Here is a 26773-nt window from a genome sequence, read left to right as displayed (position 1 = left end):
CCCCGAAAGGGAATAAGCGGTAGGAAATGGATGGATGGATGGACGTTGCGTCTCGTTTTGGGCCCCCTTAAGGGCCCCTGGTCTTGGAGCGTCGGGGGACCACAGATCCGTTTTGCTGGCAGAACGACCTGTTTCCACGCATCAATAATCTCCCGTGCGGCTCGGGTGTGTTCCGACGCCCAGAGCGCCGAGACTCCGCCCAAAGTGGGTGGGGTCTGAGGCGCCCGCGACAACGATCAGCTTTCCTTTGGGCCGCAAACGTCACATTTTCACGTCCTCGTTCAGTCAAGTGTGGCGTTGACCTCTGGATAGTCGGTCCCTCCTGGTTTGAGTTCTCTGGTGGTTTCTGCTGGCATCTTAAAGAGAATAATCAGTTTTTGGAAGTGAGGTGTGGAACCAGTCCGGCAGGGTGAACTGGTGCGTCATGTTGGGTAATACCAAATTCTCTTCTTCGCCGTCTCAATCAAGCCTTTTCTTTCTTCTCAAGCTCTTCTGCTCAGTTTCATTATGAAAGCCGAAAATGTTCACAAACACCATTTATTTATTTATTTGCTCTAACCACAAAGGTTTCCTGGACTTTGATGCACTAAAGAAGCTTCTGGAAGGCTGCAAGACTTGACTGGAGCAAAGGGCTGTTTTTCCTTCTTGTTGGACCTGTGTGTGTCTGTGTTGTGTGCTTTGTAAGTCTTTTCAGTCGGCAAGATGAGCAAAACCAAGAACAAAAGTGAAAACAAGACAGAAAAAGCTTTAGCGGCTGAAAAGGAGCAATTTGGGAAACAACAGGTAAGGATTTTTAGTTTGTTATAGTAAGCTCTTATTGGCTAAAACTGTCTTTTTCCAGGTCCAATTCACTAAAATACATCAAATATTGTTACATTATTGACATATAGTGTTAATAATTGAACAAAACCAGAATTTTTATGGTTTAATTCACTAAAATACGTCAAATATTGCCTCATTATTGACATATAGTGTTAATAATTGAAGAAAACCACATTTTTTTTGTGGTTTAATTCACTAAAATACACAATTTATTGCCACTTTATTGACATATAGTGTAAAAAAAAAAAAATGAGACAGCACTTTTTTTAGTCCCATTCACTAAAATACATCAAATGTTCTTGAGTTATTTACATATACTGTTAATAATTGAACAAAACCACAGTTTAATTCACTAAAATACATCATTTTTTGACACAATTTTGACACATACTGTATACAATAAATGACACTATACTTTTTTAGTCCCGTTCACTAAAATACATCAAATATTGTTACATTATTGACATATAGTGTTAATAATTGAACAAAACCAGAATTTGTATGGTTTAATTCACTAAAATACATCAAATATTGCCTCATTATTGACATATAGTGTTAATAATTGAAGAAAACCACATTTTTTTTGTGGTTTAATTCACTAAAATACACAATTTATTGCCATTTTATTGACATATAGTGTAAAAAAAAAAAATGAGACAGCACTTTTTTAGTCCCATTCACTAAAATACATCAAATATTGTTACATTATTGACATATAGTGTTAATAATTGAAAGAACCCAGAATTTTTATGGTTTCATTCACTAAAATACGTCAAATATTGCCTCATTATTGAAATATAGCGTTAATAATTGAACAAAACCACATTTTTTGTGTGGTTTAATTCACTAAAATACACAATTTGTTGCCACTTTATTGACATATAGTGTAAAAAAAAAATGAGACCACTTTTTTTAGTCCCATTCACTAAAATACATCAAATATTGTTACATTATTGACATATAGTGTTAATAATTGAACAAAACCAGAATTTTTATGGTTTAATTCACTAAAACACGTCAAATGTTGCCTCATTATTGACATATAGTGTTAATAATTGAAGAAAACCACATTTTTTTTGTGGTTTGATTCACTAAAATACACAATTTATTGCCACTTTATTGACATATAGTGTAAAAAAAAAAATGAGACAGCACTTTTTTTAGTCCCATTCACTAAAATACATCAAATATTCTTGAATTATTTACATATACTGTTAATAATTGAACAAAACCACAGTTTAATTCACTAAAATACATCATTTGTTGACACAATTTTGACACATACTGTATACTTTTTTAGTCCCATTCACTAAAATACATCAAATATTCCTGAATTATTGACATATCGTGTGACTATACTGACAATAAAATGCTTTTTATGGTGAAATACATTAAGCTACATCAAATATTGCCACATTATTGACATATATTGTATATTTACTGTCAGAGCACTGCTTTATATGATCAAATTCACTAAAATGCATCAAATATTTGACATACATTGTTTTTTCTTTTGTCCCACTCACTAAAATACATTACACATTGTCACATTATTGACATATCGTGTCAATAAGTATATTACGTATCACTTCTTTTGGTCAAATTCACTATACAATTCATCAAATATTGCTTCATTATTGACATTATATACTGTAAATAAATTGACGGAAAAGCAAATTTTTAGTCCCATTCACTAAACTAGATCAACTATTGCTACATTATTGATATTATATACTGTAAACAAAGTGATGCAACAGTATTATTTCAGAGGGATTCACTAAAGTACATCAATTTGTGCCTAGTGCTAGAGTCGGTCCTCACACTGACGACACACACTAAAGTGCTAGAGTCGGTCGTCACACTGACAAAACACTCTAAAATGCTAGAGTTGGTCCTCACACTGACGACACACACTCAAGTGCTAGAGTCGGTCCTCACACTGACGAAACAAACTAAAATGCTAGAGTCGGTCCTCACACTGACAAAACACACTAAAATGCTACAGTCGGTCCTCACACTGACGAAACACACTAAAGTGCTAGAGTTGGTCTTGACACTGACGAAACACACTAAAATGCTAGTCGGTCCTCACAGTGACGACACACACTAAAGGGCTACAGTCGGTCCTCACACTGACGACACACACTAAAGTGCTAAAGTCGGTCCTCACACTGACGACACACACTAAAGGGCTACAGTCGGTCCTCACACTGACGACATACACTTAAGTGCTAGAGTCGGTCCTCACACTGACAACACACACTAAAGTGCTACAGTCGGTCCTCACACTGACTACAAACACTAAAGTACCACAGTCGGTCCTCACACTTACGGCACACACTAACGTGCCACAGTCGGTCCTCACACTGACGTAACACACTTAAGAGCTAGAGTTGGTCCTCATATTGACAAAACACACTAAAGTGCTAGAGTCCGTCCTCACACTGACGACACACACTAAAGTGCTAGAGTCGGTCCTCACACTGACGACGCACACTAAAGTGCTACAGTCGGTTCTCACACTGACGACACACACTAAAGTGCTACAGTCGGTCCTCACACTGACGACACACACTAAAGTGCTAGAGTCGGTCGTCACACTGACAAAAACACTCTAAAATGCTAGAGTTGGTCCTCACACTGACGACACACACTCAAGTGCTAGAGTCGGTCCTCACACTGACGAAACAAACTAAAATGCTAGAGTCGGTCCTCACAATGACGAAACAAACTAAAAGGATAGAGTCGGTCCTCACACTGACGAAACACACTAAAATGCTACAGTCGGTCCTCACACTGACGAAACACACTAAAGTGCTAGAGTCGGTCCTCACACTGACGACACACACTAAATAGCTACAGTCGGTCCTCACACTGACGACACACACTAAATTGATAAAGTCGGTCCTCACACTGACGACACACACTGAAGGGCTTGAATCGGTCCTCACACTGACAACACACATTAAAGGGCTACAGTCGGTCCTCACACTGACGACATACACTTAAGTGCTAGAGTCGGTCCTCATACTGACTACACACACTAAAGTACCACAGTCGGTCCTCACACTTACGACAGAAACTAAAGTGCTAGAGTCGGTCCTCAGACTGACGACACACACTAAAGTTCTATAGTGGGTCCTCACATTGACGACACACACTAAAGTGCCACAGTCGGTCCTCACACTGACGACACACACTAAAGTGCCACAGTCGGTCCTCACATTGACGACACACACTAACGTGCCACAGTCGGTCCTCACACTGACGAAACACACTTAAGAGCTAGATTCGGTCCTCATACTGACGACACACACTAAAGTGCTAGAGTCCGTCCTCACACTGACGACACACACTAAAGTGCTAGAGTCGGTTCTCACTCTGACGACACACACTAAAGTGCTACAGTCGGTCCTCACACTGACGACAAACACTAACGTGCTAGAGTCGTTCCTCACACTGACGACGCACACTAAAGTGCTAGAGTCGGTCCTCACTCTGACGACACACACTAAAGTGCTACAGTCGGTCCTCACACTGACGACAAACACTAACGTGCTAGAGTCGTTCCTCACACTGACGACGCACACTAAAGTGCTACAGTCGGTTCTCACACTGACGAGACGCACTAAAGTGCTACAGTCAGTCCTCACATTGACGACACGCACTAAAGTGCTAGAGTTGGTCCTCACACTGACGACACAAATTAAAGTGCCACAGTCGGTCCTCAGACTGACGACACACACTAAAGTGCTATAGTGGGTCCTCACATTGACAACACATACTAAAGTGCCACAGTCGGTCCTCACATTGACGACACACACTAACGTGCCACAGTCGGTCCTCACACTGACGAAACACACTTAAGAGCTAGAGTCGGTCCTCATACTGACGACACACACTAAAGTGCTAGAGTCCGTCCTCACTCTGACGACACACACTAAAGTGCTACAGTCGGTCCTCACACTGACGACAAACACTAACGTGCTAGAGTCGTTCCTCACACTGACGACGCACACTAAAGTGCTACAGTCGGTTCTCACACTGACAACACGCACTAAAGTGATAAAGTCAGTCCTCACATTGACGACACGCACTAAAGTGCTAGAGTTGGTCCTCACACTGACGACACAAATTAAAGTGCCACAGTCGGTCCTCACACTGACGACACACACTATGGTGCCACAGCCGGTCCTCACATTGACGACACACACTAAAGTGCTAGTGTCGGTCCTCACACTGACGACACACACTAAAGTGCTACAGTCGATCCTCACACTGACGACAAACACTAAAATGCTAGAGTCGTTCCTCACACTGACGACACACATTAGAGTGCTACAGTCGGTCCTCACACTGACAACACGACTAAAGTGCTACAGTCAGTCCTCACACTGACAACACACACTAAAGTGCTAGAGTCGGTCCTCACACTGACAAAACACACTAAAATGCTACAGTCGGTCCTCACACTGACGACACACATTAAAATGCTACAGTTGGTCCTGATACTGTCGACACACACTAAAAAGCTACAGTTGGTCCTCACGCTGTCGACACACACTAAAATGCTACAGTTGGTCCTCACGCTGACGACACACACTAAAGTGCTAGGGTTGGTTCTCACACTGACGACACACATTAAAGTGCCACAGTCGGTCCTCACACTGACGACACACTAAAAAAGTGCTAGAGTCGGTCCTCACACTGACGAAACACACTAAAATGCTAAAGTCGGTCCTCACACTGACGAAACACACTAAATTGCTAGAGTCGGTCCTCACACTGACAACACACACTAAAATGCTACAGTCGGTCCTCACACTGACGACACACACTTGAGTCAGTCCTCACACTGTCGACACACACTAAAATGCTACAGTCGGTCTTCACACTGACGACACACACTAGAACGCTACAGTCGGTCCTCACACTGTTGACACACACTAAAATGCTACAGTTGGTCCTCACACTGACGACACACACTAAAAGGTTTGAGTCGGTCCTCACACCGATGAAACACACTAAAATGCTACAGTCGGTCCTCACACTGACAACACGACTAAAGTGCTACAGTTAGTCCTCACACTGACAACACACACTAAAGTGCTAGAGTCGGTCCTCACACTGACAAAACACACTAAAATGCTACAGTCGGTCCTCACACTGACGACACACATTAAAATGCTACAGTTGGTCCTGATACTGTCGACACACACTAAAAAGCTACAGTTGGTCCTCACACTGTCGACACACACTAAAATGCTACAGTTGGTCCTCACGCTGACGACACACACTAAAGTGCTAGAGTTGGTTCTCACACTGACGACACACATTAAAGTGCCACAGTCGGTCCTCACACTGACGACACACACTAAAGTGCTAGAGTCGGTCCTCACACTGACGAAACACACTAAAATGCTAAAGTCGGTCCTCACACTGACGAAACACACTAAATTGCTAGAGTCGGTCCTCACACTGACAACACACACTAAAATGCTACAGTTGGTCCTCACACTGACGACACACACTTGAGTCAGTCCTCACACTGTCGACACACACTAAAATGCTACAGTCGGTCCTCACACTGACGACACACACTAGAAGGCTACAGTCGGTCCTCACACTGTTGACACACACTAAAATGCTACAGTCGGTCCTCACACTGACGACACACACTAAAAAGTTTGAGTCGGTCCTCACACCGATGAAACACACTAAAATGCTACAGTCGGTCCTCACACTGACGACACACACTAAAATGCTACAGTCGGTCCTCACACTGACGAAACACACTAAATTGCTGGAGTCGGTCCTCACACTGACGACACACACTAAAATGCTACAGTTGGTCCTCACACTGACGACACACACTAAAAGGCTTGAGTCGGTCCTCACACTGACGAAACACACTAAAATGCTACAGTCGGTCCTCACACTGACGAAACACACTAAAATGCTACAGTCGGTCCTCACACTGACGAAACACACTAAATTGCTGGAGTTGGTCCTCACACTGACGACACACACTAAAAGGCTTGAGTCGGTCCTCACACTGACGAAACACACTAAAATGCTACAGTCGGTCCTCACACTGACGACACACACTAAAATGCTACAGTCAGTCCTCACACTGACGACACACACTAGAAGGCTACAGTCGGTCCTCACACTGTTGACACACACTAAAAGGTGTGAGTCGGTCCTCACACCGACGAAACACACTAAAATGCTACAGTCGGTCCTCACACTGACGAAACACACTAAATTGCTAAAGTCGGTTCTCACACTGACGACACACACTAAAATGCTAAAGTCGGTCCTCACACTGACGACACACACTAAAATGCTACAGTCGGTCCTCACACTGACGACACACACTAGAAGGCTACAGTCGGTCCTCACACTGTTGACACACACTAAAATGCTACAGTTGGTCCTCACACTGACGAAACACACTAAAATGCTACAGTCGGTCCTCACACTGTCAAAACACACTAAATTGCTAGAGTCGGTCCTCACACTGACGACACACACTAAAATACTACATTCGGTCCTCACACTGACGACACACACTAAAATGCTACAGTCGGTCCTCACACTGACGAAACACACTAAATTGCTACAGTCGGTCCTCACACTGACGAAACACACTAAAATGCTACAGTCGGTCCTCACACTGACGACACCCACTAAAATGCTACAGTCGGTCCTCACACTGACGAAACACACTAAAATGCTACAGTCGGTCCTCACACTGACGAAACACACTAAAATGCTAGAGTCGGTCCTCACACTGACGACACACTAAAATGCTACAGTCGGTCCTCACACTGACGACACACACTAAAATGCTAAAGTCGGTCCTCACACTGTCGACACGCACTAAAATGCTACAGTCGGTCCTCACACTGACGACACACACTAAAATGCTACAGTTGTTTCTCACACTGACGACACACACTAAAAGGCTACAGTCGGTCCTCACACTGACGAAACACACTAAAATGCTACAGTCGGTCCTCACACTGTCAAAACACACTAAATTGCTAGAGTCGGTCCTCACACTGACGACACACACTAAAATACTACATTCGGTCCTCACACTGACGACACACACTAAAATGCTACAGTCGGTCCTCACACTGACGAAACACACTAAATTGCTAGAGTCGGTCCTCACACTGACGACACACACTAAAATGCTACAGTCGGTCCTCACACTGACGACACACACTAAAATGCTTGAGTCGGTCCTCACACTGAAGAAACACACTAAAATGCTACAGTCGGTCCTCAACCTGACGAAACACACTAAAATGCTACAGTCGGTCCTCACACTGACGAAACACACTAAAATGCTACAGTCGGTCCTCACACTGACGACACACACTAGAAGGCTACAGTCGGTCCTCACACTGTTGACACACACTAAAATGCTACAGTTGGTCCTCACACTGACGACACACACTAAAAGGTTTGAGTCGGTCCTCACACCGACGAAACACACTAAAATGCTACAGTCGGTCCTCACACTGACGAAACACACTAAAATGCTACAGTCGGTCCTCACACTGACGACACACACTAAAATGCTAAAGTCGGTCCTCACACTGACGACACACACTAAAGGGCTACAGTCGGTCCTCACACTGACGACACACACTAAAATGCTAAAGTCGGTCCTCACACTGACGACACACACTAAAGGGCTACAGTCGGTCCTCACACTGACAACACACACTAAAGTGCTGCAGTCCGTCCTCACACTGTCTACACACACTGAAGTACCACAGTCGGTCCTCAAACTTACGACACACACTAAAGTGCCACAGTCGGTCCTCACACTGACGACACACACTAAAGTGCCACAGTTGGTCCTCACATTGACGACACACACTAACGTGCCACAGTCGGTCCTCACACTGACGAAACACACTTAAGAGCTAGAGTTGGTCCTCATATTGACAAAACACACTAAAGTGCTAGAGTCCGTCCTCACACTGACGACACACACTAAAGTGCTAGAGTCGGTCCTCACACTGACGACGCACACTAAAGTGCTACAGTCGGTTCTCACACTGACGACACACACTAAAGTGCTACAGTCGGTCCTCACACTGACGACACACACTAAAGTGCTAGAGTCGGTCGTCACACTGACAAAACACTCTAAAATGCTAGAGTTGGTCCTCACACTGACGACACACACTCAAGTGCTAGAGTAGGTCCTCACACTGACGAAACAAACTAAAATGCTAGAATCGGTCCTCACAATGACGAAACAAACTAAAAGGATAGAGTCGGTCCTCACACTGACGAAACACACTAAAAAGCTACAGTCGGTCCTCACACTGACGAAACACACTAAAGTGCTAGAGTCGGTCCTCACACTGACGACACACACTAAATGGCCACAGTCGGTCCTCACACTGACGACACACATTAAATTGATAAAGTCGGTCCTCACACTGACGACACACACTGAAGGGCTTGAGTCGGTCCTCACACTGACAACACACACTAAAGGGCTACAGTCGGTCCTCACACTGACGACATACACTTAAGTGCTAGAGTCGGTCCTCACACTGACTACACACACTAAAGTACCACAGTCGGTCCTCACACTGACGACACAAATTAAAGTGCCACAGTCGGTCCTCACACTGACGACACACACTAAAGTGCTAGGGTCGGTCCTCACACTGACGACACACACTAAAGTGCTACAGTCGATCCTCACACTGACGACAAACACTAAAATGCTAGAGTCGTTCCTCACACTGACGACACACACTAGAGTGCTACAGTCGGTCCTCACACTGACAACACGACTAAAGTGCTACAGTCAGTCCTCACACTGACAACACACACTAAAGTGCTAGAGTCGGTCCTCACACTGACAAAACACACTAAAATGCTACAGTCGGTCCTCACACTGACGACACACATTAAAATGCTACAGTTGGTCCTGATACTGTCGACACACACTAAAAAGCTACAGTTGGTCCTCACGCTGTCGACACACACTAAAATGCTACAGTTGGTCCTCACGCTGACGACACACACTAAAGTGCTAGAGTTGGTTCTCACACTGACGACACACATTAAAGTGCCACAGTCGGTCCTCACACTGACGACACACTAAAAAAGTGCTAGAGTCGGTCCTCACACTGACGAAACACACTAAAATGCTAAAGTCGGTCCTCACACTGACGAAACACACTAAATTACTAGAGTCGGTCCTCACACTGAAAACACACACTAAAATGCTACAGTCGGTCCTCACACTGACGACACACACTTGAGTCAGTCCTCACACTGTCGACACACACTAAAATGCTACAGTCGGTCCTCACACTGACGACACACACTAGAAGGCTACAGTCGGTCCTCACACTGTTGACACACACTAAAATGCTACAGTTGGTCCTCACACTGACGACACACACTAAAAGGTTTGAGTCGGTCCTCACACCGATGAAACACACTAAAATGCTAGAGTCGTTCCTCACACTGACGACACACACTAGAGTGCTACAGTCGGTCCTCACACTGACAACACGACTAAAGTGTTACAGTCAGTCCTCACACTGACAACACACACTAAAGTGCTAGAGTCGGTCCTCACACTGACAAAACACACTAAAATGCTACAGTCGGTCCTCACACTGACGACACACATTAAAATGCTACAGTTGGTCCTGATACTGTCGACACACACTAAAAAGCTACAGTTGGTCCTCACACTGTCGACACACACTAAAATGCTACAGTTGGTCCTCACGCTGACGACACACACTAAAGTGCTAGAGTTGGTTCTCACACTGACGACACACATTAAAGTGCCACAGTCGGTCCTCACACTGACGACACACACTAAAGTGCTAGAGTCGGTCCTCACACTGACGAAACACACTAAAATGCTAAAGTCGGTCCTCACACTGACGAAACACACTAAATTGCTAGAGTCGGTCCTCACACTGACAACACACACTAAAATGCTACAGTCGGTCCTCACACTGACGACACACAGTTGAGTCAGTCCTCACACTGTCGACACACACTAAAATGCTACAGTCGGTCCTCACACTGACGACACACACTAGAAGGCTACAGTCGGTCCTCACACTGTTGACACACACTAATATGCTACAGTTGGTCCTCACACTGACGACACACACTAAAAGGTTTGAGTCGGTCCTCACACCGATGAAACACACTAAAATGCTACAGTCGGTCCTCACACTGACGACACACACTAAAATGCTACAGTCGGTCCTCACACTGACGAAACACACTAAATTGCTGGAGTCGGTCCTCACACTGACGACACACACTAAAATGCTACAGTTGGTCCTCACACTGACGACACACACTAAAAGGCTTGAGTCGGTCCTCACACTGACGAAACACACTAAAATGCTACAGTCGGTCCTCACACTGACGAAACACACTAAAATGCTACAGTCGGTCCTCACACTGACGAAACACACTAAATTGCTGGAGTTGGTCCTCACACTGACGACACACACTAAAAGGCTTGAGTCGGTCCTCACACTGACGAAACACACTAAAATGCTACAGTCGGTCCTCACACTGACGACACACACTAAAAGGCTTGAGTCGGTCCTCACACTGACGAAACACACTAAAATACTACAGTCGGTCCTCACACTGACGAAACACACTATAAGGCTTGAGTTGGTCCTCACAATGTCGACAGACACTAAAATGCTACAGTCGGTCCTCACACTGACGACACACACTAAAAGGTGTGAGTCGGTCCTCACACCGACGAAACACACTAAAATGCTACAGTCGGTCCTCACACTGACGAAACACACTAAATTGCTAAAGTCGGTTCTCACACTGACGACACACACTAAATTGCTAAAGTCGGTCCTCACACTGACGACACACACTAAAATGCTACAGTCGGTCCTCACACTGACGACACACACTAGAAGGCTACAGTCGGTCCTCACACTGTTGACAGACACTAAAATGCTACAGTTGGTCCTCACACTGACGACACACACTAAAAGGTTTGAGTCGGTCCTCACACCGACGAAACACACTAAAATGCTACAGTCGGTCCTCACGCTGACGACACACTAAAATGCTACAGTCGGTCCTCACACTGACGAAACACACTAAAATGCTACAGTCGGTCCTCACACTGACGAAACACACTAAAATGCTACAGTCGGTCCTCACGCTGACGACACACTAAAATGCTACAGTCGGTCCTCACACTGACGAAACACACTAAAATGCTACAGTCGGTCCTCACACTGACGAAACACACTAAAATGCTAGAGTCGGTCCTCACACTGACGACACACTAAAATGCTACAGTCGGTCCTCACACTGACGACACACACTAAAATGCTACAGTCGGTCCTCACACTGTCGACACACACTAAAATGCTACAGTCGGTCCTCACACTGACGACACCCACTAAAATGCTACAGTTGGTTCTCACACTGACGACACACACTAAAAGGCTACAGTCGGTCCTCACACTGACGAAACACACTAAAATGCTACAGTCGGTCCTCACACTGTCAAAACACACTAAATTGCTAGAGTCGGTCCTCACACTGACGACACACACTAAAATACTACATTCGGTCCTCACACTGACGACACACACTAAAATGCTACAGTCGGTCCTCACACTGACGAAACACACTAAATTGCTAGAGTCGGTCCTCACACTGACGACACACACTAAAATGCTTGAGTCGGTCCTCACACTGACGACACACACTAAAATGCTTGAGTCGGTCCTCACACTGAAGAAACACACTAAAATGCTACAGTCGGTCCTCAACCTGACGAAACACACTAAAGTGCTACAGTCGGTCCTCACACTGACGAAACACACTAAAATGCTAAAGTCGGTCCTCACACTGACGACACAGACTAGAAGGCTACAGTCGGTCCTCACACTGTTGACACACACTAAAATGCTACAGTTGGTCCTCACACTGACGACACACACTAAAAGGTTTGAGTCGGTCCTCACACCGACGAAACACACTAAAATGCTACAGTCGGTCCTCACACTGACGAAACACACTAAAATGCTACAGTCGGTCCTCACACTGACGACACACACTAAAATGCTACAGTCGGTCCTCACACTGACGAACACACTAAAATGCTACAGTCGGTCCTCACACTGACGAAACACACTAAAATGCTACAGTCGGTCCTCACACTGACGACACACACTAAAATGCTACAGTCGGTCCTCACACTGTCGACACACACTAAAATGCTACAGTCGGTCCTCACACTGACGACACACACTAAAATACTACAGTTGGTTCTCACACTGACGACACACACTAAAAGGCTACAGTCGGTCCTCACACTGACGAAACACACTAAAATGCCACAGTCGGTCCTCACACTGTCAAAACACACTAAATTGCTAGAGTCGGTCCTCACACTGACGACACACACTAAAATACTACATTCGGTCCTCACACTGACGACACACACTAAAATGCTACAGTCGGTCCTCACACTGACGAAACACACTAAATTGCTAGAGTCGGTCCTCACACTGACGACACACACTAAAATGCTACAGTCGGTCCTCACACTGACGACACACACCAAAATGCTTGAGTCGGTCCTCACACTGAAGAAACACACTAAAATGCTACAGTCGGTCCTCACACTGACGAAACACACTAAAATGCTACAGTCGGTCCTCACACTGACGAAACACACTAAAATGCTACAGTCGGTCCTCACACTGACGACACACACTAAAATGCTACAGTCGGTCCTCACACTGACGACACACACTAAAATGCTACAGTCGGTCCTCAGACTGATGACACACACTAAAAGGCTACAGTCGGTCCTCACACTGTCGACACACACTAAAATGCTACAGTTGGTCCTCACACTGACGAAACACACTAAAATGCTTGAGTCGGTCCTCACACTGACGACACACACTAAAATGCTACAGTCGGTCCTCACACTGACGAAACATACTAAAATGCTACAGTCGGTCCTCACACTGTCGACACACACTAAAATGCTACAGTTGGTCCTCACACTGACGAAACACACTAAAATGCTTGAGTCGGTCCTCACACTGATGACACACACTAAAATGCTACAGTCGGTCCTCACACTGACGAAACACACTAAAATGCTACAGTCGGTCCTCACACTGACGACACACACTAAAAGGCTACAGTCGGTCCTCACACTGTCGACACACACTAAAATGCTACAGTCGGTCCTCACACTGACGACACACACTAAAAGGCTTGAGTCGGTCCTCACACTGTCGACACACACTAAAATGCTACAGTCGGTCCTCACACTGACGACACACACTAAAAGGCTTGAGTCGGTCCTCACACTGACGAAACACACTAAAATACTACAGTCGGTCCTCACACTGACGACACACACTATAAGGCTTGAGTTGGTCCTCACAATGTCGACAGACACTAAAATGCTACAGTCGGTCCTCACACTGATGACACACACTAAAAGGCTACAGTCGGTCCTCACACTGACGACACACACTAAAAGGCTTGAGTCGGTCCTCACACTGACGACACACACTAAAATGCTACAGTCGGTCCTCACACTGACGAAACATACTAAAATGCTACAGTCGGTCTTCACACTGACGAAACACACTAAAATGCTACAGTCGGTCCTCACACTGACGACACACACTAAAAGGCTACAGTCGGTCCTCACACTGTCGACACACACTAAAATGCTACAGTCGGTCCTCACACTGACGACACACACTAAAAGGCTTGAGTCGGTCCTCACACTGACGAAACACACTAAAATACTACAGTCGGTCCTCACACTGACGACACACACTAAAAGGTTTGAGTCGGTCCTCACAATGTCGACACACACTAAAATGCTACAGTCGGTCCTCACACTGATGACACACAATAAAAGACTACAGTCGGTCCTCACACTGACGACACACACTAAAAGGCTTGAGTCGGTCCTCACACTGACGAAAAACACTAAAATGCTACAGTCGGTCCTAACACTGACGAAACACACTAAATTGCTGGAGTCGGTTCTCACACTGACGACACACACTAAAATGCTACGGTCGGTCCTCACACTGACGACACACACTAAAAGGCTACAGTCGGTCCTCATACTGTCGACACACACTAAAATGCTACAGTCGGTCCTCACACTGACGGCACACACTAAAAGGCTTGAGTCGGTCCTCACATGGACGACACACACTAAAAGGCTACAGTCGGTCCTCACACTGTCGACACACACTAAAATGCTACAGTCGGTCCTCACACTGACGACACACACTAAAAGGCTTGAGTCGGTCCTCACACTGTCGACACACACTAAAATGCTACAGTCGGTCCTCACACTGACGACACACACTAAAAGGCTACAGTCGGTCCTCACACTGTCAACACACACTAAAATGCTACAGTAGGTCCTCACACTGATGACACACACTAAAAGGCTTAAGTCGGTCCTCACACTGACGAAACACACTAAAATGCTACAGTCGGTCCTCACACTGACGAAACACACTAAATTGCTGGAGTCGGTCCTCACACTGACGACACACACTAAAATGCTACAGTCGGTCCTCACACTGACGAAACACACCAAAGTGCTTGAGACGGTCCTCACATTGACGAAAAACACTAAAATGCTACAATCGGTCCTCACACTGACGAAACACACTAAATTGCTGGAGTCGGTCCTCACACTGTCGACACACACTAAAATGCTACAGTCGGTCCTCACACTGACGAAACACACCAAAGTGCTTGAGACGGTCCTCACATTGACGAAACACACTAAAATGCTACAGTCGGTCCTCACACTGTTGCTGCTTTTCAGCTGCACAACATCAGCAAGTCTCTCACCGCCACCGAAGCGCCGCCCAAGTCCAAGTACGTGCGCAGTATCCTTTGGTCCCGCGTGGGCCGTGTCGCAGGTTTGTTTGGCGCTCTCTTCTTACTTCCTTGACACGCCACGACATCCTCCTGGGGACGCACAAGGAGGGCGGGGCCGCCACCTTCTGGTCGTACACCATCAACCTGCCGCTGTCCAGCAACGCCATCGTCAGCTGGAAGTTCTGCTACGTGCTGCACAAAGTGCTCCGAGACGGCCATCATAATGTAAGCGTCCGCCACTGCCCCGCGCTGCCCTCCCTTGCCCCTTGCTGAGCTTTGCAGTCCTTTGCATGTGTTCCGCTGCAGTGTGTCCGAGACTCGCACAGGTACTGCCGCAACGTGAAGGACATGGGGGCACTGTGGGTGAGTACTCATCGCCGATATCTTGTCAAAAAAAAATACTCTTCTGAGCCCGTTACGAGGACAGGAAGTTGTAAAAATAATTGAACAATATTGCTTGAAAGTCCGTAAACACTGGTTTTCACTTTTTTGAAGGCTGCTGGAAAAACTGGAAAAATTATCTTGAAAGTTCTTAAACACGGCCCTGCGATGAGGTGGCGACTTGTCCAGGGTGTACCCCGCCTTCCGCCCGATTTTAGCTGAGATAGGCTTCAGCGCCCCCGCCACCCGGAAGGGAATAAGCGGATGGATGGAAGCAGTTTAAAAAAGCGGAAACAAATACCAAATAATGAGTAGTTGCCGATACCGGCGTCGATCTGATACGGTATCAACAGGAAGCAGATATACTTTTTATTTTTTTATTATTTTGTAGTCAAAGAACAATGGTAGGTAGGAAAAAAAATAACCTAGTTATTATTAACCATCTGGAATGGACTTATGCTTTCTTCAAGTTGAAGTGGAGTGGTATTTTTTTTTTTGTTGACACCTAGTTCTCGCTGTAATTCATGAAACTCACAAACCTTAAAATGTTTTTGACAGTACTTTTTTTTTTTACGCTGAATGTTTTTTTTTTTTACACTGAATTTTTTTTTCAACTGCATTTTTTTCAATGAAATTGTCAGCATACTTTGATGTAAAAAAAACAACAACTTCAATTCACAAAAATTCAAACACAAAAAATGTAGTTACGTGAATTCAGTGTCAAAAAAGCACAAATTAACCTCCATAGTTAAATAAATTTAAAAAAAATATATATATATATATATATATACATATAATAATAATAATTATTATTATTATCATTATTATTATTATCATTATTATTATTATTATTATTATTATTATTATTATTTTAACATGTTTTATGACTAAGACTCTTGCGGGTCCCTGGGACCAAAAGGTTTAAGAAAATATACATTGTATTGGTTTAGAAAATAATTTTTTTTTTTTTTCAATGAAATTGTCAGCATAATTTGATGTAAAAAACCCCCAACTTCAATTCACAAAAATTCAAACACAAAAAATGTAGTTACGTGAATTTAGTGTCAAAAAAGCACAAATTAACCTCCATCGTTAAAAAAAAAAAATATATATATATATACATATTATTATTATTATTATTATTATTTTTAACATGTTTTATGACTAAGACCCTTGCGGGTCCCTGGGACCAAAAGGTTTAAGGAAATATTGGTTTAGAAAATAAAAAATATCTTAATGGCCCCCGCGCCCTGTGATGAGGTTGCGACTTGTCCAGGGTGTACACCACCTTCTGCCCGAATGCAGCTGAGATAAGCTCCGGCACCCTCCGCGACCCCAAAAGGGACAAGCGGTATTAAATGGATCAATGGATAATGGCCTCCGCATGATTTGAGTTTTATAGCATGTGACCCTGAACACCCCTGTTCCAGATCTTTGTACCCGCCCAGAGAATGTGAGGAGAGAGAGAAGGGCTTGATTGTGCTTAAGGCAGTAATACAGCATCAATCACGAAAGGAACCCATTCGTGGAGTAACCTTTGACCACAAGACAAATAACCACAGCAGTCTTTGACCTATGTTCTACGACGTAAGAAGAACCTAGCAGGGCTAACGCGGTGAAGAGAAGCAATACAGCATAAATCCCACGATGACTGTGACTTATACGAGTTTTGCCACAACACAGGGCAACTTGCACGATCGATACGGCCACATCGTCGCCCTGTCCGCCAAGTTCCTCTGCCTCAAGCTGGCGTTCCACGGCAAGGTGACGCCACATTCCTCGACTCCTGTCCAGCACGGACACTGACGGCTCTTTTCCCGCGCAGCACAAGACCATTCCTGGCAACCTGGAGGCCTCGGACGAGACCTTGCACCGGGAAGCGGGAGGCGACATGGACAACGTGTAAAGTGCCCACCGCCCGAAAACCCGGTGTCGTTTTCCCCACAGCTTTGGCATCATGGTAGGGGTTTTTTTGTGTGTGTGGTCTGCAGGCTGGACATGACGCAGGAGCTGTTGGATTGTTTTGAAGCTGCGCTGAAGATGTCCGAGACAGGTTGGACCCCGTCTTTCCACGCTCAGTTACGTTAGCTACGTGCTAACAACATTACTTTTTCAGCAGTGTCATACTAGGTTTGCATATTTGCTAAAAAAAAAGAAGAAAACAATCCGATTTCCAGCTCCCACACTGGTAGCTGGCAGAACTTCAGGCTGTGTTTTAAGATGTGTAGCGAAGCCTGCTTCTGTTTATTATTGTTTTTACACAAAGCCAAAAGCACTAGCATGGCTATTTTAGCTCCGTGCCAACATTACGCTCACATTTTCCCAGCGACCTCATGCTAGGTTAAAGTTAGAGTTAAGGTGGTATATTTCAAGGCTTAATTTTAAGATGTGTAGCGAAGCCTGCTTCTGTTTATTATTTTTTTTACACAAAGCCAAAAACACTAGCATGGCTATGTTAGCTCCGTGCTAACATTACGCTCAGATTTTCCCAGCGACCTCATGCTAGGCTAAAGTTATAGTTAAGGTGGTATATTTCAAGGCTTCATTTTAAGATGTGTAGCGAAGCCTGCTTCTGTTTATTATTTTTTTTACACAAAGCCAAAAACACTAGCATGGCTATGTTAGCTCCGTGCTAACATTACGCTCACATTTTCCCAGCGACCTCATGCTAGTTTAAAGTTAGAGTTATGGTGGTATATTTCAAGGCTTAATTTTAAGATGTGTAGCGAAGCCTGCTTCTGTTTATAATTTTTTTTAAACAAAGCCAAAAACACTAGCATGGCTATGTTAGCTCCGTGCTAACATTACGCTCACATTTTCCCAGCGATGTCATGCTAGGTTAAAGTTAGAGTTAAGGTGGGATATTTCAAGGCTTAATTTTAAGATGTGTAGCGAAGCCTGCTTCTGTTTATTATTATTTTTTTTACACAAAGCCAAAAACACTAGCATGGCTATGTTAGCTACGTGCTAACATTACGATCACATTTTCCCAGCATCTTCATGCTAGGTTAAAGTTATAGTTAAGGTGGTATATTTCAAGGCTTAATTTTAAGATGTGTAGCGAAGCCTGCTTCTGTTTATTATTTTTTTTACACAAAGCCAAAAACACTAGCACGGTTATGTTAGCTTCGTGCTAACATCACGCTCACATTTTCCCAGCGACCTCATGCTAGGTTAAAGTTAGCGTGAAGGTGGTATATTTCAAGGCTTAATTTTAAGATGTGTAGCGAAGCCTGCTTCTATTTATTATTATTTTTACACACAGCCAAAAACACTAGCATAGCTATGTTAGCTCCGTGCTAACATTACACTCACATTTTCCCAGCGACCTCATGCTAGGTTAAAGTTAGAGTTAAGGTGGTATATTTCAAGGCTTTATTTTAAGATGTGTAGCGAAGCCTGCTTCTGTTTATTTTATTTTTTTACACACAGCCAAAAACACTAGCATGGCTATGTTAGCTCCATGCTAACATTACGCTCACATTTTCCCAGCGATCTCATGCTAGGTTAAAGTTAGAATTAAGGTGGTATATTTCAAGGCTTAATTATAAGATGTGTAGCGAAGCCTGCTTCTGTTTATTTTTTTTACACAAAGCCAAAAACACTAGCATGGCTATGTTAGCTCCGTGCTATCATTACGCTCACATTTTCCCAGCGACATCATGCTAGGTTAAAGTTAGATTTAAGGTGGTATATTTCAAGGCTTAATTTTAAGATGTGTAGCGAAGCCTACTTCTGTTTATTATTTTTTTTACACAAAGCCAAAAACACTAGCATGGCTATGTTAGCTCCGTGCTAACATTGCGCTCACATTTTCCCAGCGACCTCATGCTAGGTTAAAGTTAGAGTTAAGGTTGTATATTTCAAGGCTTCATTTTAAGATGTGTAGCGAAGCCTGCTTCTGTTTATTATTATTTTTACACAAAGCCAAAAACACTAGCATGGCTATGTTAGCTCCATGCTAACATTACGCTCACATTTTCCCAGCGACATCATGCTAGGTTAAAGTTAGAGTTAAGGTGGTATATTTCAAAGCTTAATTTTAAGATGTGTAGCAAAGCCTGCTTCTTTTTATTAATTTTTTTACACAAAGCCAAAAACACTAGCATGGCTATGTTAGCTCCATGCTAACACTACGCTCACATTTTCCCAGCGACCTCATGCTAGGTTAAAGTTAGAGTTAAGGTGGTATATTTCAACGCTTAATCTTTAGATGTGTAGCGAAGCCTGCTTTTTGTTTGGGTGTGTTTTTTTCTTCCCAGAAGCAATATGTCCATGCGGAAGGATGTTTTTCCCTGAATGACACCATCAAATCTCGATAGTTAAAAAGCGGCATATTTCTAGGCTGAATTTTAAGATGTGTAGTGAAGCCTTTTTTTTTTTAAATATAATTATTTACACAAAGCCAAAGACAATAGCAAATCTAGCATAGCTACGTTAGCTCCATGCTAACATTTAGCTCACATTTTCCCAGCTACATCATGCCAGGATAACTCCCACATTTTTAGAACTCAAAACCCCCAGGCAGCATTTTAAGATGTGTAGTGAAGTTTTTTTTTTTTTTACACAAAACGAAACCCAATAGCAATGTTAGCTCCATGCTAACATTACGCTCGCATTTTCACAGCGACATCATGCTAGGCTCGCTCCGACATTTGCCCAGAACCCCAGGCTGCATTTTAAGATGTGTAGTGAAGCCTGTTTTTTTTTGTTTTTCCCCTCACAAACACACATATTACCTTCACAACACGCTTCTAATAGTTTGTTGTTTTGCATCTTTTGACCGGCGCGGCACTCCCAAAAGTCTTCCGCCAGCTGGACACCAACGGAGCCAAAGCCAACAGTCCGGCCGGACAGTGTCGACTCATCCCGCTCATCCCGCTCATCCCGGAGTGCAGCTTCCTCTACCACTTCTGCGTAATCCTGCTCTTCAAGCTGCACAGCCGTGAGTGACGTCCGCACGCTGGCCCTAAACCGAGACCTCTCACCTGGCGCCCTCTTCTCCCGCCTGCAGGCATCGCGCACGACGTCCTTCTCGGACACAGAGATAGATTCCGGGAACTGTTCAACAGGTGCCGAGCCGTTTCTCAAGAGTTGTGATCGGACGTCCGTGAGCCACGTTAAAAAGTCGTTGTCCTTTCCTCCGCAGCCTCAAGCAGTTTTTCGACAGAGCCAGAGAGATGGAGTTCTTCAAAAGTATCATCCAGATCCCGGATCTCCCGGATGTGCGTGACAGGTTTTTACATCACGTTAGGATAAAAATGTTTCACTTCCGATGTGTATTATTTAAACATTTTTTAAAAATCAATTTAAAAATAATAGTAAACATTTTTTTAAATCCGTCCTGTCCAGACTCTCAGGCAAATTATGTCGTTGAAGTATTTTGTTGAATGTATTAAATGCCATCCATCTTCTTCCGCTTATCCGAGGTCGGGTCGCGGGGGCAGCAGCCTAAGCAGGGAAGCCCAGACTTCCCTTTCCCCAGCCACTTCGTCTAGCTCTTCCCGGGGGATCCCGAGGCGTTCCCAGGCCAGCCGGGAGACATAGTCTTCCCAACGTGTCCTGGGTCTTCCCCGTGCCCTAAACACCTCCCTAGGGAGGCGTTCGAGTGGCATCCTGACCAGATGCCCAAACCACCACATCTAGCTCCTCTCGATGTGAAGGAGCAGCGGCTTTACTTTGAGTTCCTCTCGGATGGCAGAGCTTCTCACCCTATCTCTAAGGGAGAGCCCCGCCCCCCGGCGGAGGAAACTCATTTCGGCCGCTTGTACCCGTGATCTTATCCTTTCGGTCATGACCCAAAGCTCATGACCATAGGTGAGGATGGGAACGTAGATCGACCGGTAAATTGAGAGCTTTGCCTTCCGGCTCAGCTCCTTCTTCACCACAACGGATCGGTACAACGTCCGCATTACTGAAGACGCCGCACCGATCCGCCTGTCCATCTCACGATCCACTCTTCCCCCACTCGTGAACAAGACTCCTAGGTACTTGAACTCCTCCACTTGGGGCAGGGTCTCCTCCCCAACCCGGAGATGGCACTCCACCCTTTTCCGGGACTCGGACTTGGAGGTGCTGATTCTCATTCCGGTCGCTTCACACTCGGCTGCGAACCGATCCAGTGAGAGCTGAAGATCCCGGTCAGATGAAGCCATCAGGACCACATCATCTGCCAAAAAGCAGAGACCTAATCCTGCGGTCACCAAACCGGAACCCCTCAACGCCTTGACTGCGCCTAGAAATTCTGTCCATAAAAGTTATGAACAGAATCGGTGACAAAGGGCAGCCTTGGCAGAGTCCAACCCTCACTGGAAATGTGTCCGACTTACTGCCGGCAATGTTATAGTGCCTATAATACATATTTTTTGTCATTAATGCAATTTAATCATACAATTATTCAAATGTTTTATGTATTTTTTATCTTTTTTGTTCTCTTTTCAATAAAATATTTTATAAAACAATTCATAATAATTAAATAATAACGATAAATATTACAAAATATAATACAATATTTATTTATGATGTATTCATTTTTTTATTTATTATAAATGAAAATAAATCCATAAATAAAATGGTATAAAATTGTAGTGTAAATAGTATATATTTTTTCGTCATTAATGTAGTTTAATCATGCGATGATTCAGATTTATATAAAAAGAAAAATAACCCTTCCCTCAATGTCCTTTCATCCTGATTAGGCTCCTCCCAACTTCCTGCGTGCCGCCGCCCTGGCGGAGTACAAGAGGCCCGTGGTGGTGATGGCCAACGAGGATCGCTTTGGTGTTGAAGATCCGCAAGCGGAGCTTAAGGACTCGCAACAGGTCTGTTTGCGGGAAGAAATCCAAGTTTTTGTTGTTTGCGAGATGACACGGTCTTGTTGTCCTGGCAGTACTTCACGCTCAGTCAGACGGGAGTGCCTGAAGTGGACCAGTGGGAGCAGCAGGGGGCGGAGAACCAGATTCTGAGGAGAGAACTGGACGTCCTGAAACCGGAACTCGAGCTCATCAAGTCGGAGGTAAGTCAGGATTACTGCTGGAAGAAGCTGAGACAGAACCTTGAGGCGCTCCGCAGGCTCAGAGGTGTGTGACGGAGCTCCGGGGCCAAGTCAACCACCTGGAGGCGGAGGTGCAGGAGCAGCGCAGCCACAGGCAGATGGCCCAGGTGGAGAGCGAACACCTGCGGATGGAGGTGGAGGCGCTGAGGAGCGCCAACGCGGCAAGCGCCGGCGCTCAGCTCGGTTTCAAGGAGGCGGACGGTGAGCGCCCGTTTGGTTTCTCCCGCGGGGCTTCAGGCGCGGCTGACTTGTCTCCCCCGGCAGGCCGGGCGCAGGCGGCCGAGTTCCGGTTCACTCAGCTCAAGGACAAGCACGCCGAGCTGGTGACGAGCCACGCCGACCTCATGAAGAAGGTACTCGAAACCAGCCAAGTTGTAATGTAATCCCTAAATTAATTTCATTAATTGGCATTGTCTTGCTGAAATAAGCAGGGGCGTCCATGATAACGTCACTTGGATGGCAAAATATGTTGCTCTAAAACCTGTATGTACATTTCAGCATTAATGGTGCCTTCACAGATGTGTAAGTTACCCATGCTTTGGGCACTAATACACCCTCACACTATCACAGATTCACGCCGAGATGGTTCTTTTTTTATTTGGTCCTGAGGACACAACGTCCACAGTTTCCAGAAACAATTTGAAATGTGGACTCGTCGGACCACAGAACGCTTTTCCGCTTTGCATCGGTCCATCCAAGATGAGCTCGAGCTCTGGGTGTTGTTGATAAATGGCTTTGGCTTTGCATTGTAGAGTTTTACTTGCACTTACAGATGTACGGACCCCGTTTCCATATGAGTTGGGAAATTGTGTTGGATGTAAATATAAACGGAATACAATGATTTGCAAATCCTTTTCAACCCATATTCAGTTGAATATGCTACAAAGACAACATATTTGATGTTCAAACTCATAAACTTTATTTTATTTTGCAAATAATAATTAACTTATAATTTCATGGCTGCATCACATGCCAAAGTAGTTGGGAAAGGGCATGTTCACCACTGTGTTACATCCCCTTTTCTTTTAACAACACTCAATAAACGTTTGGGAACTGGGGAAACTAATTGTTGAAGCTTTGAAAGTGGAATTCTTTCCCATTCTTGTTTTATGTAGAGCTTTAGTTGCTCAACAGTCAGGAGGCTCCGCTGTCGTATTTTACGTATATCAGTTTGATTATGTTGTCTTCAACTGAATATGGGTTGAAAAGGATTTGCTTATCATTGTATTCCGTTTATATTTACATCTAACACAACTTCCCAATTCATATGGAAACAGGGTTTGTAATTCCTAAATTAATTGTAAATTGTTGCAACACGTGGCTTGGCATTGTCTTGCTGAAATAAGCAGGGGCGTCCATGATAACGTCGCTTGGATGGCAAAATATGTTGTCTCCAAAACCTGTATGTACCTTTCAGCATTAATGGTACCTTCACAGATGTGTAAGTTACCCATGCTTTGGGCACTAATACACCCTCACACCATCACAGATTCACGCCGAGATGGTTCTTTTTTTATTTGGTCCTGAGGACACAACGTCCACAGTTTCCAAAAACAATTTGAAATGTGGACTCGTCGGACCACAGAACGCTTTTCCGCTTTGCATCGGTCCATCCAAGATGAGCTCGAGCTCTGGGTGTTGTTGATAAATGGTTTTGGCTTTGCATTGTAGATGTACGGACCCCGTTTCCATATGAGTTGGGAAATTGTGTTGGATGTAAATATAAACGGAATACTATGATTTGCAAATCCTTTTCAACCCATATTCAGTTGAATATGCTACAAAGACAACATATTTGATGTTCAAACTCATAAACTTTATTTTATAAATATATAAAATAAAATAAAATAAAGTTTATGAGTTTGAACATCAATAGGGATGCCGTCAAGCTGAAGAAGGAGTCCTATCGGGTCCTTTTGGCTCATAGGACTCCAGAGGCAGTGGACAGGTACCGACAAGCCAAGCGGTGTGCAGCTTCAGCGGTCGCGGAGGCAAAAACTCGGACATGGGAAGAGTTCGGGGAAGCCATGGAAAACGACTTCCGGACGGCTTCGAAGCGATTCTGGACCACCGTCCGCCGCCTCAGGAAGGGGAAGCAGCGCACTATCAACACCGTGTATGGTGCGGGTGGTGTTCTGCTGACTTCGACTGCGGATGTTGTGGACAGGTGGAAGGAATACTTCGAAGACCTCCTCAATCCCACCAACACGTCTTCCTATGAGGAAGCAGTGCCTGGGGAATCTGTGGTGGACTCTCCTATTTCTGGGGCTGAGGTCGCTGAGGTAGTTAAAAAGCTCCTCGGTGGCAAGGCCCCGGGGGTGGATGAGATCCGCCCGGAGTTCCTTAAGGCTCTGGATGCTGTGGGGCTGTCTTGGTTGACAAGACTCTGCAGCATCGCGTGGACATCGGGGGCGGTACCTCTGGATTGGCAGACCGGGGTGGTGGTCCCTCTCTTTAAGAAGGGGGACCGGAGGGTGTGTTCCAACTATCGTGGGATCACACTCCTCAGCCTTCCCGGTAAGGTTTATTCAGGTGTACTGGAGAGGAGGCTACGTCGGATAGTCGAACCTCGGATTCAGGAGGAACAGTGTGGTTTTCGTCCTGGTCGTGGAACTGTGGACCAGCTCTATACTCTCGGCAGGGTTCTTGAGGGTGCATGGGAGTTTGCCCAACCAGTCTACATGTGCTTTGTGGACTTGGAGAAGGCATTCGACCGTGTCCCTCGGGAAGTCCTGTGGGGAGTGCTCAGAGAGTATGGGGTATCGGACTGTCTTATTGTGGCGGTCCGTTCCCTGTACGATCAGTGCCAGAGCTTGGTCCGCATTGCTGGCAGTAAGTCGGACACATTTCCAGTGAGGGTTGGACTCTGCCAAGGCTGTCCTTTGTCACCGATTCTGTTCATAACTTTTATGGACAGAATTTCTAGGCGCAGTCAAGGCGTTGAGGGGTTCCGGTTTGGTAACCGCAGGATTAGGTCTCTGCTTTTTGCAGATGATGTGGTCCTGATGGCTTCATCTGACCGGGATCTTCAGCTCTCGCTGGATCGGTTTGCAGCCGAGTGTGAAGCGACCGGAATGAGAATCAGCACCTCCAAGTCCGAGTCCATGGTTCTCGCCCGGAAAAGGGTGGAGTGCCATCTCCGGGTTGGGGAGGACACCCTGCCCCAAGTGGAGGAGTTCAAGTACCTAGGAGTCTTGTTCACGAGTGGGGGAAGAGTGGATCGTGAGATTGACAGGCGGATCGGTGCGGCGTCTTCAGTAATGCGGACGTTGTACCGGTCCGTTGTGGTGAAGAAGGAGCTGAGCCGGAAGGCAAAGCTCTCAATTTACCGGTCGATCTACGTTCCCATCCTCACCTATGGTCATGAGCTTTGGGTCATGACCGAAAGGATAAGATCACGGGTACAAGCGGCCCAAATGAGTTTCCTCCGCCGGGTGGCGGGTCTCTTCCTTAGAGATAGGGTGAGAAGCTCTGCCATCCGGGAGGAACTCAAAGTAAAGCCGCTGCTCCTTCACATCGAGAGGAGCCAGATGAGGTGGTTCGGGCATCTGGTCAGGATGC

General features: G+C 45.2%; 1 protein-coding gene across 4 annotated transcripts in view; it reads left to right on the top strand.

Annotated features, from left to right (window-relative positions):
* LOC133557408 (huntingtin-interacting protein 1-related protein-like) overlaps window positions 1-26773 on the top strand; it is a 61315-nt gene that overhangs the window by 8047 nt on the left and 26495 nt on the right. For 2 of the 4 annotated variants that reach the window (XM_061907839.1, XM_061907837.1), the window contains exons 3-16: window positions 567-783; window positions 15722-15785; window positions 15860-16002; window positions 16084-16140; window positions 17842-17922; window positions 17984-18060; window positions 18150-18211; window positions 20963-21103; window positions 21173-21230; window positions 21308-21383; window positions 22857-22979; window positions 23048-23173; window positions 23230-23413; window positions 23477-23565. In XM_061907839.1, the coding sequence (XP_061763823.1) occupies window positions 703-783; window positions 15722-15785; window positions 15860-16002; window positions 16084-16140; window positions 17842-17922; window positions 17984-18060; window positions 18150-18211; window positions 20963-21103; window positions 21173-21230; window positions 21308-21383; window positions 22857-22979; window positions 23048-23173; window positions 23230-23413; window positions 23477-23565 (1362 nt within the window). In that variant the 5' untranslated portion in view covers window positions 567-702. Of the gene's footprint in view, window positions 1-184; window positions 432-566; window positions 784-15721; window positions 15786-15859; window positions 16003-16083; window positions 16141-17841; window positions 17923-17983; window positions 18061-18149; window positions 18212-20962; window positions 21104-21172; window positions 21231-21307; window positions 21384-22856; window positions 22980-23047; window positions 23174-23229; window positions 23414-23476; window positions 23566-26773 lie in introns of those variants that run through there. The other 2 variants (XM_061907840.1, XM_061907838.1) reach the window with 2 other exon arrangements.

The sequence above is a fragment of the Nerophis ophidion genome, linkage group LG08 (genome assembly GCF_033978795.1).
Source record: "Nerophis ophidion isolate RoL-2023_Sa linkage group LG08, RoL_Noph_v1.0, whole genome shotgun sequence".
NCBI lineage: Eukaryota > Metazoa > Chordata > Actinopteri > Syngnathiformes > Syngnathidae > Nerophis > Nerophis ophidion.
The sequence above is the reverse complement of the archived record's forward strand: the minus strand, read 5'-3'. Positions and strand labels throughout refer to the sequence as shown.